Source organism: Notothenia coriiceps, unplaced genomic scaffold (assembly GCF_000735185.1).
Source record: "Notothenia coriiceps isolate Sejong01 unplaced genomic scaffold, NC01 NC01_scaffold00009245, whole genome shotgun sequence".
Taxonomy (NCBI): Eukaryota; Metazoa; Chordata; class Actinopteri; order Perciformes; family Nototheniidae; genus Notothenia; species Notothenia coriiceps.
In genome coordinates, this window is record NW_011341946.1 from 166,183 (window position 1) to 176,426 (window position 10,244).

At 40.3% G+C, this 10,244-nt stretch overlaps 1 protein-coding gene across 1 annotated transcript; it reads left to right on the top strand.

Annotated features, from left to right (window-relative positions):
- The first annotated feature begins 7,855 nt into the window (after window positions 1–7,855).
- On the top strand, window positions 7,856–10,078 carry LOC104945166 (uncharacterized). The gene is made up of 2 exons (XM_010770788.1): window positions 7,856–9,400; window positions 9,493–10,078. Exon 1 carries the CDS (start codon window positions 7,856–7,858, stop codon window positions 9,107–9,109), a length of 1,254 nt encoding a protein of 417 aa, XP_010769090.1. The 3' UTR covers window positions 9,110–9,400; window positions 9,493–10,078.
- Window positions 10,079–10,244: the final 166 nt, after the last annotated feature.

Here is a 10,244-nt window from a genome sequence, read left to right on the forward strand (position 1 = left end):
TAAGGGTCCCTTGAGATCTGCGCAATATCCTAATTCCATACTGTTCACATATTCACATCATGTTACCGATCAACTCATAAAGATATTTGACTGTTCTGACACTGCATCCTCTAAGATTAGAGTTAACCCCGGTAAAGTTTACATATCTGACGTTTTGGAGGCTGTTGGGTCTTGCCACATGACAAGCAAAGCGTAGGCATATGGTTCGAATACATTAATGCTTTATTACAAACACTTCAATTCAAGACTTCTAATGGGAAACCAAGGCTTTTAAACACAAGACCAAATGGATGTGGTCAGCAACAGAATTCTTAAACTAGAAATCAAGACAGATGATTTGTTATTCTTACAGTCATAGTTATTCAGAGCACGATTTGAGATGTTTTCCATTCATTAGTGTGATGCACGTTGAATATTATGCTATCGTTTAACAAAAGTTTGAGGTCTCAACCATATAATTATATTGTGACATTTTCATAGCGACAGACTGAATCACTGGAATATGCAGTATTAAATGTACGGCCTCAAGGGGCCCTATTATACTTTTTGAGGATTTACCTCTCCTGTAGTGTGTTATATACTGTAGGTTTTTGTGCATGTAAATGGTCTGCAAAGGCTAAAATCCCAAAGTTCCCTCCAGGGGGGAGTTTCTCTCCCACACTCCCACCCTCACACCCTGCCTGAATTGCCTCGATTGACTCCTTTTTTGGCTTAAATGAAATAAATAAAGCACATTTTTGAAAATGAAAGCATATAAACATTTCACAATAGAGGCACAGAATACAATTATGTAATAGTCATATCATGAAAATACGCATATTAGGGTCCCTTTAAGTCTCCACTATGATTGCAAAGGAACAAATGCATATGCTAAGTGGCCACAGGTTAGCAACACAAGTCATCAAGCTTTGACTTTTAAACTTTGAATTATTATAGTGATATTGGTACAAAACTACTTTTATGGTTAATATTTCAATCACACTGCCATAACCAAAAAGGAGCTGCAGTCCGACTTCCAATCCTTGATAAATGGTTTTAAAAGGTTTTCCGCTGGCAATTTTACAGCTCTAGTGAATGAGATCAGGCAGTAATAAAGTAATGTCAAGTCTTTTATAGCTCAGTTTCACTTATTATGTCCCAAAGGGCTTTAGGCCCACGACAGCACGGCTCCCTGACCCTGCTCAAGCTCGCTAAGAGGGAAAACAAAAACTTTGTAAAATAAATGAAGGAAGCCTCTGGAGAGGCAGGGCAGAATTTGTGTCTGGTGGTTTGCCTGAGATTACATCTGTCCACAGTTTCTCATCTTACAAAGTCAGTTACCAGTAAGCAATGAATTCCCAAAACAGAAATGTTAGATTGTACTAATTCCCAAAAGAAAGAACCGCAAGAAGCAATACACGCACACAGCAGCTGTCACAATCTTATGAAGGACCCAAATGCCGCACTCGAGAAACCAAGGAGTATTGGTAATATACTTTATTGGTAATAATACCAGAGCAGAGGGATGCCAGCAGAACAGTATCAGCCGGATGATGTACAGGCAAACGAACCAGAGGACAGCAGGCAGAAGGTGAGTCAGGGCCGGGCAGAGGGTCAGGGAGCAGGCGAGGCGGGATAGTCCAAGGACAGGCAGGATCGGGGAACAGGCAGAGCAGGCAGGTCAGGGACAGGCAGGGTCGGAACCGGGTAGACAATCTGGTAACAAATGCGTGAAAGACTAGCATGAAGGCAAAGTACGATCTGGCAACGGGTGTGTGTCTGGTGAGGGTTTGAATACCGGCAGTATGACTGATGGGTGCAGTAGAGAAAGAGAGTGAGCAAAAACGTGGGTGTGGTTAACAGGTGAGACAGGTGAATGGAAAACTACTGGTGAATGATGGAGCAGACTGTGACAGCAGCTTATGAATCTTAAATTAAAGGGGAACTCATGGGTAACACTACTGCATGCTGAAACCAAAGTTGAATGAATCCTTTTGGGACTCGAAAGGGAAGTGATTGAAATCTGACAAATTGCCTCAAGTGATGTCACTGAGTGAGAGAGTAGCTGTGTTTATCTGCTGGACGCTAGCGGCTTGAGGCTACATTAGCTTGTCTGGCAGGTGGGTGAGATCCAGCAGGAAAAGGAGCCGGGTGCACAGAATCCAGGAACACAGAAACCGTTCAGTGATTTATTATAGAAGAGAGTTACAATAGCTCATAGGAAAACAGGAAGGTAGATATAAATAGGTTAGGGTGAATACAATGAACTGCATAAGGACAAGCTAGCAAAGAATGAGTGAAAAGTAGCTAGTTACATAACTAGCTACTTTTCACTCATTCTTTGCTAGCTTGTCACAACTTCTTGACACATTTTGTACATGACCTGTCTGTGGCACCTTCGGCTGACCTATTTTAAATCCAAGCAAATAATGCCTTCCCCTGTCTGTGTATTCGCAGTGTCAACATAGATTGCCATAATGCATTTGCACAGGATATGCGCCAATGAACAAAATGGGAACATTGAGGAAACACAAAGCAGAACTGTTCATTAGTTTTAATGGTGTTATGTCTGGCTACCACTTATACGTCATTCAGTAGATCAAACTGACCCTTAGTTCCCTTATAAATAATGTAACCAGTAAATTAGATTACTTACTAGAAGTTAAAATAAGAATGAACACAACAGCACGCGAGTGTCTGTGTTTGACTGATGGACAGTTGATCTGGTTAAAACTAAGTTGTTCTTTTCTTCAAGTCTGATTGATGATTTGTACAGCCTTACTTGGAAAGAAATGTAAATGTTCCCCTTGCGCAAACTTTGCAATGGAAATGTATGAAAAGAGGCTAAACATCAATCAGGTTATCTGCATGAATAAGTCCCCTTTGTATGTTTTTTTCTGTCTTTTTCTAAAGCCTTCCTAAAAAATATGCTTGAAAAATGATACGCACATCTCTCACTGACAGTGTGCAGAGAGAGACACGCTGTGAAAAGATAAATATGTGACTGTCTAGCAAAAGCCTTTCTCTTCACTTTTCTTTAAGAATCTAACGATGCTTCTTCAGATTTCTTTTGTCATTTAACTTTAAAAAAGAAATCCCCTATTTAAGCCAAAGTATTACAACTTATTTCCTTCTTTTTCTTTCAACCTGTTCTATCGACCATTAAATCAATGAATATCACTAAATAATTTCTGGGGCAAGTTATTGATTATGAGCTGAGAAGAAAGATAAATATTAGCTAAATATCCTGTCCTTGTCAAGGGATTTAATTTGATTATACAGTCTTATCCTCATGTGTACACACAAAGCTTATTTCTGATAACCCAGTCGGCTAAGATCTCTTTGTAATTTTTTGAACTGCATATTGAAAGGATCATTTTCACTTCAACCTCTTTTATGGCTTTTAATTATTGGAATGATAATGATAAAGATATGAGTTCAACTTCTTTATCCTCTGAAGTACATCTGATTTACAAAAATAGTTTTGACTTGGAAACCTCACCTAAAACAATCAACTATGCTGTTTAAAGTGCCTTACAGGTGACTGACTGATGCAGATAATAAGTACAAATGCAAAGTGATACAATGTGTGCCCTCGAGAAATCCCAAATACAATAGCTATTGCAAATAATCTATAAATAATTCTGTTGACTTCAGAATGCTTACAATGTGCTGTAAATAACTTCTGAAGCTTTTGTGGCATAAACATATGTATGTGTACAGAACCTACATTGTTCATTGTTTTCTACCTTAAAGAGGCCCTATTGTGCTTTTTGCAGTTTTCCCTTTCCTGTAGTGTGTTAGATTTGTGTGTGTGTGTATGTAAATGGTCTGCAAAGGCCTAAATCCCAATGTTCCCTCCTGAAGGATTTTCTAGAGACATAATATATCCTCTTTAAAATAGTTTATTTGTCTTATGCAGTTCTAAGTGTCTATGCCATGAAACTATGTATTAAAAATGTGTTAACTGATTCTAATTTTCATTTGTAAAAACATATTTCAATGTTTACTCATGCTTGCATGCAGATACAAATAGCACAAATCCTGATAGACCATGTCTGTACAAACAGATACACAAGCCATCATTATAATAATCAATTAATCATGAGGACAGGCTGGCCCAGGTCACCAATGTCTGCCAAGGCAGAGTGAGAAGATGATTAATTAAGTCTCAGTTGGTACATAAACAAAGATATGGAAAAAAGAGACCACAGCAGCCATGATGGCAAATTGATGTTTTGCGTGGTGACAAAAGCAGCTGGGACAAATCTGATTTTTCATCCTCCCAGGTCAGAAGCTGTAATATGTATGCCTTAACCTGGAGGAGAAGCACACACACACACACACACACACACACACACACACACACACACACACACACAATTATGGTTTTGCCGTTTGGAACACGGGATTGCTTATTGAAGTGGAACATGGTGCTTGAGTGTTTGCTGCAGGTTTACTTCACTCAAAATGTAAATTGAGATGGAATTCATGCAGAACCATCATACTTGATCAGGTCTGAAAACAATCTTTAAGTTTGCAAACTGAACCAGTCTTTCTAATTGATTTAGAGACCCTTGTTTGTATATTGTATTAAATACATGTTTCTGATATGTTTTTTCTATATAAAAAGTTACCAAATTAGGCTTAATTCCCCATTGAAAGACCGTTCAAGTAGGTTCAGTGCAGCCAAGATAATTCCCTCTGTGGTGACTGAAGTGGCTTTCATTCTCTGACCCTTTATAGTCTTGATTTCCCTGCTGGAGATGGGTTGAGAGCAGGTTGTTAAAGCGTCCAGCAGCCTGTCCCGCTCACTGCTCTTCCAGCTCGGGTGCATCAAGAGAGCAGCAGATGTTTGTCTAGATTACAGCTGCATTACATTGTTGGAGCAGCTTTCCTCTTTACCTCGAGGCACTTGTTCGGTTCTGTAACCAGAAGATTAGAAGTGGTCACCAGTTTGCATGAAAACACTTGAGACAAACATGACAAAATACAAAAGAAAACATGCCTGAAGCTAAGAACTTTCATATTTCCTGTTTGTGTCATTGTGTTATTATCTGGAGAACCTCATGTGTCAGAGGAGAGATGGAATTGTTTGTTTTTTCATTCTCTTAATTGTCCGTAAATGTCAGCTGGGATAAAAAGGTGTTCTCGATAAATGAAATTCCCCTTGTCTTTTTTCAATATCTCACAGATATTAAAAGGGCCCCAGGTCATTCACACAGACATGCCTTGCTTACTGACCTTTATTGGATCACTTCTGTTATATCCGGAGTCACTACTGGGATTTAAGAGTGTGAATCATGACGCTTCTTTTTATGATAGATATGTTTGGGCTGTCCTCTAGAACCCAAGTCTGCAGCTATTTTTGGTCAATACACAGCAATTTAATAAAGTCAGATCACCTTGTCCATCACAGAAAAACGGGCGCCCATGAGCATTAAGACAAAGATCACTCCTCCAGAATAGATGATCTTTAAAGAGGGTTTCTTACAAACAAAACAATGTTAAAGTAGAAGGTTTATCTTTTCAGATTGTACGTACTTCTATGTTTGTATAACTTATATATTTTTAATGAAAAGATGTATCTGTCAGGGTTTGAGTTTTTGTGTGTCTAGTTTTGGGGTTATTTTGCTGTTCTGTCCTCCCTGTCGTTAGTGTCCCTGGTGTGTCTGATTGTGTTCACCTGTTGCTCTTGTGTTTCTCCTCCCCTGCCCGGCTGTTTCTCGTCTCGTGATTACCCCTCCTTGTATTTAGTCTCTTCCTGTGTTCAGTGTTGGTTCATTATTTGTCGTTCATGTCCCCCTTCATGTTGGTCACAGTCACCTTTGTTTGGATGCTACCTCGTACCTGTTTGTGGATTCTTGTTTTGCCTCGTGCCTCGTACCTGTTCATGGATTCTTGTTTTGTTCAGCTTTTGGGAAATAAAGCTCGCCTTTTGTTTCCTTTTGAAACCTGCTTCCTCCTCATTCTGCATTTGGGTCCTATTTTTCCCCACCCCTGACAGTATCACCTCTATTCTATCACCTAAACATTGGTAATAGGCTAGTCATTTCACCAGGAAATTCAAATCATGCCAGAAAAATGTGTTTGGAAATGGGATAAAACTGTTTTAAGCCTCTTTGGGAAATCAATACTTCACTGATTCATTTGTTTTATTCCACACTTCCCAATCTTCGCTGCAGTTGATCAACAAGTTGGTTAAAACTTTCAAAACAGGTCCAATTCATAATTGTACCATAACAACAAATGTTGAAATTAATGTTATGCTGGTTATAAGAGCTTTGTGACAACTGAAATGTATTGCAAACATAAGTTAGCATTTATGTGGACACCAGTAACCCAGAAACACAAGTTTAGTTATTCCTAGTGCATGTTAGCGTCATAAACTGGTTATAAAGACATGAGGAAATCACAACAGAAATATGCTAGCTGGAGCACTCACACACTGACATACCAGAAAACCAGAACTTAAATACATGCAAAACTAATCACAAGGAGGAGACACAGCAGGGCAGGCAGGAAAAACCCAAGGGCACAGGAAACACAGTCAGATGGTGACATATACTGTATATTTACATATATATTTACAGGTCTAATCCTTAGCTCAAATGACAAATTAGCTTAGTTTGTAGAACTAAACAACTGATAGTACACCATATTTCCACACAGTGAAATTACGGTGAAAGTCCAACACTGGCAAAGTTGAGGTCAACTGTGTTGTGCTGTCTTCCGCTGCACAACGGTGACAGAGGCTTAGGTGGGAGTGGTTCAACACCTGCAGGCAGACAGAACCTGAACAATGTAATATCTGCAGAGAGCTACAGTAAATCACTTTTTTTCCCATTTAAAATGAAAAAATGTAACCACTGAAAAATAATGTGCATGTCAGAAAGTGTGTTGTATTGTGTACTACATCAAACAGCTGAGCCATTGCCAACTAGTCTGGTTGAAGTATGCAGTGTGATGGTGACGTAAACACATGGGTTGGATTTTAATTAAAGGTACAGTAACTGACCCATCATCAACCATGTTATAAAGCCATTGCTACCTGAAGATATAGTAAATGCCTTAGGCTTAACAGGTTAATAACAGAGCATTGTATTTTTGTCACGCAACTTCCTCATACAGTAGTTGACGACTCATTGCTGCCCTGCTTTAGGAGTTTGTTATCTACAGGTAAGAGAATACTTTTCTTTTTTAAACACTCCTCAGTGAAACTAGTGCTGTTCTGATATAATGCAACATTAAGAAAGAAGAGTAAATTAATGACTAAATCCTGATATTAAAATGTTGTTGAAAGTGTTTTAAATAGGCGAAGTTTCGTATATGCTGTGTGGTCGTTTTTAAGGCTGTTGATGGTACTACTGAATTTAACTGTGTTTGTCTTCCCTTGTCGACAATGTGACGTGTCACAGGGTGCATGGACGAGACAGTCATGATCAGTTTAAGTAATCTTATGGTAAACTCATACAATGGATTATAGACAAAGGCAGCAAGGGGGGTATTTGTAGGAGTAGCATTGTTTTCAGGATGTTTACTTGACATACTGGACTATGAGCAATGGCTGGTCAGTACTTGTGATCTATAATGTGTCAGATTAGCACCAATACAAACACTCATAACATGTATGTAAAAGCATTTTTTGGGATCCTGTTTATCAAAGAAGTAAGTAGGTAATTTACTGAATTGATTTTCACTACAAAATTCTAAACACTTAAAAATATCTAAATTAAACACTTTCAGAGACATGTTCAGACATCATTTACTCGTGATGATGTTGCGTACAACCCATGTGATAACAATTTCAAATGAATGTCTCTTCAATACCTTTTGGGGATAATATCTAATAAAACCTCTGCCTTCTCTTTAGAAAATGGATCTGATTCAATCACCTGAGACTGCAGACATTCAGCCACTGACTCCCTCTGTCCCTGTTCCTCCCACCCTGAGAGATGGAGAGTGTTACCATGTCTTCATTAGCTACAGCAGCACTGACTACCAGTGGACCCACCGCCTCATCGACCAGCTGGAGGCCTGCGGCCTGCAGGTCTGCTACCATGATCGAGACTTCCTTCCCGGCCGCACCGTGTTGGAAAACATGTCCGACTGCATCCAGGAGAGCCAGAAGGTCCTGCTGGTTCTCAGCCCAGAGTTTGTGAGGAGCCGCTGGTGTCTCCTGGAGGCCAACATGTCTTTGTTCAGAGACTGCCTGGAGAGGAAGCCCATCGTCCCAGTGCTGCTGGAGCCAGGAGTCTCCGTTCCTCTCCACCTCTGCCACCTCACCTACCTGGAGGCCAACGACCCCGACTTCAAGAATAAGCTGCTCAAGGTGCTCTGCACCCCCAACCAGCAGCTTCAAGGGTCCACCGTGCTGCCCTTCCATCCTCCCTCCATCTACAACGGGAAGGCCCTGCAGCCGTTGGATGCTGTGAATGAAGAGAGTCTCAGTAAATGGGATTGTGGTCAGTTCAGTGACATGGAGGTACCAGACCAGCTGCGCCTGATCATCGAGGACCAAGAGAAGTACAGAAAGGCTGTGAGGACGATCAACAGTGTGTCTCAAAATAAAGTATGGTTCCGCCCCGTTTGGGTTAGAGTATTGATTTACATTATTGGCATAATATTTTTTTCCTTTTTGGTTACATGCAATGTATTTTCAATGAGTGTATTAGGAGACTATTCAAAGGGATTCACAGACTCTGTTGTATTTGTGCTTTTTATTTTGAGCATTTACTTGGTTCCATTGGGATTGATTATTCATATCTGTCTCTGGAAGAATGATGATGAAAAGTACATAGTGAGGGAAATGAAAAAAGCTATTGGCCAGGCAAACATCATCCTCTCTGAGGAGAAAGTGCTAATGGGCCGTCGGTCCAACTCAAAAATCTCTCTGGTGTATGTTTCTCTGGACCGTTGCAAACATGAGTTTGCAGAAACGTTTTCCGATCAGGTTTGTGCTGAAGATTTGTATCAAAGAGCTCTGCTGCACTTCTCATCAGGTTACGCCTGCTGCGTTGCTAAAAGACACTTCCCCTTTCCTCAGCCCAGCTCCACCGGTCACCTGGAGGGAGGGGTGTGTTTCTGTCAGTATGTGTCCCAGCAGCTGAGTGTGGACCAATGGGAGTAGCAGTGTCCACATGTGGGACCTAACTATTCCATAATAACTGGATCATCATGAAATGTCTGCATTAGTATAAAAGCCACTTAGTCCCACTGAAGGCACAGCGACTGTATTCATGTTAGCCCTCAGATATCAGAATGAGTCTCTTTCACAAACCTTCACCTGCTTCACAAAAGCAGAACTGTGAACAGGATGTTTCTCATCTCTTACTTCCTGACTTTACTTTCAGTTCTTTGCCATCCGCACCATGCGATCTCTCTTCATTGTAATTGCTGGAATTAAGGTTGTCTAAAACAGGTACGAAAATGCTTTGTTTTGCGAATATTGTTGTTATTGTGTGAATTTAGTTCTGATACTTAAAGTGAGCTTCATCATTCCTTTGTTTTTAGAAACATCAATCGAGGTATGAAAGCTTCTGTGTCCTCAAGCTATCTTTTGGGTGAATCCCCTTCCTGATTGACGTGTTCTTCTGTTATTTCCAATGTGTATGTTTCTTTATATCTTGAATGTTTAAAACTCTGAGAAACAGTGTCTCTGAAAATAAAGTTCTCCCTTTCTGCGCTGCAGTTATGATGTTCATTTCTGTTGGAATAATACTTCTTCCTTTGTTTGCTCTATCAACATATATGATAGTTGTTTTTTTTGGTGATGAAAGCTTAAAGAACAAAACTCTTTGGGCGTTCATTTTTTGTAGTTTGTATTGTTTATTCTTTGGGACATTGACTCAGCTTTGTCTCTGGGGAAAGGACCAAGGGAAGCACATAGTCCGGGAGATGCAGAAAGCTTTGGGCCAGGCAAACATCATCTCTGAGGAGAAGGTGTTAATGGGCTCTCAGTCAAATTAAAAAATCTATCTGGTGTATGTTTCTCTGGACCGCTGCAAACATGAGTTTGCAGAAACGCTTTCTGATCAGGTTTATCCTGAAGATTTGTATCAAAGAGCTCTGCTGTACTTCTCATCAGGTTACGCCTGCTGCCTTGCTAAAAGCACTTCCCCTTCTCAGCCCAGCTCCACCGGTCACCTGGAGGGAAGGGGTGTGTTTTCTGTCAGTATGTGTCCGCAGCAAGCTGAGTGTGGACCTAATGGGAGAGCAGTTCCAGCATAGATCCCAGACTGTATAATGAGATTACAAAAGGCTGA

Coding starts and splice junctions, on each gene's coding strand:
- LOC104945166 (XM_010770788.1), top strand. CDS start 7,856: ATGGATCTGATTCAATCACCTGAGACTGCAGACATTCAGCCACTGACT.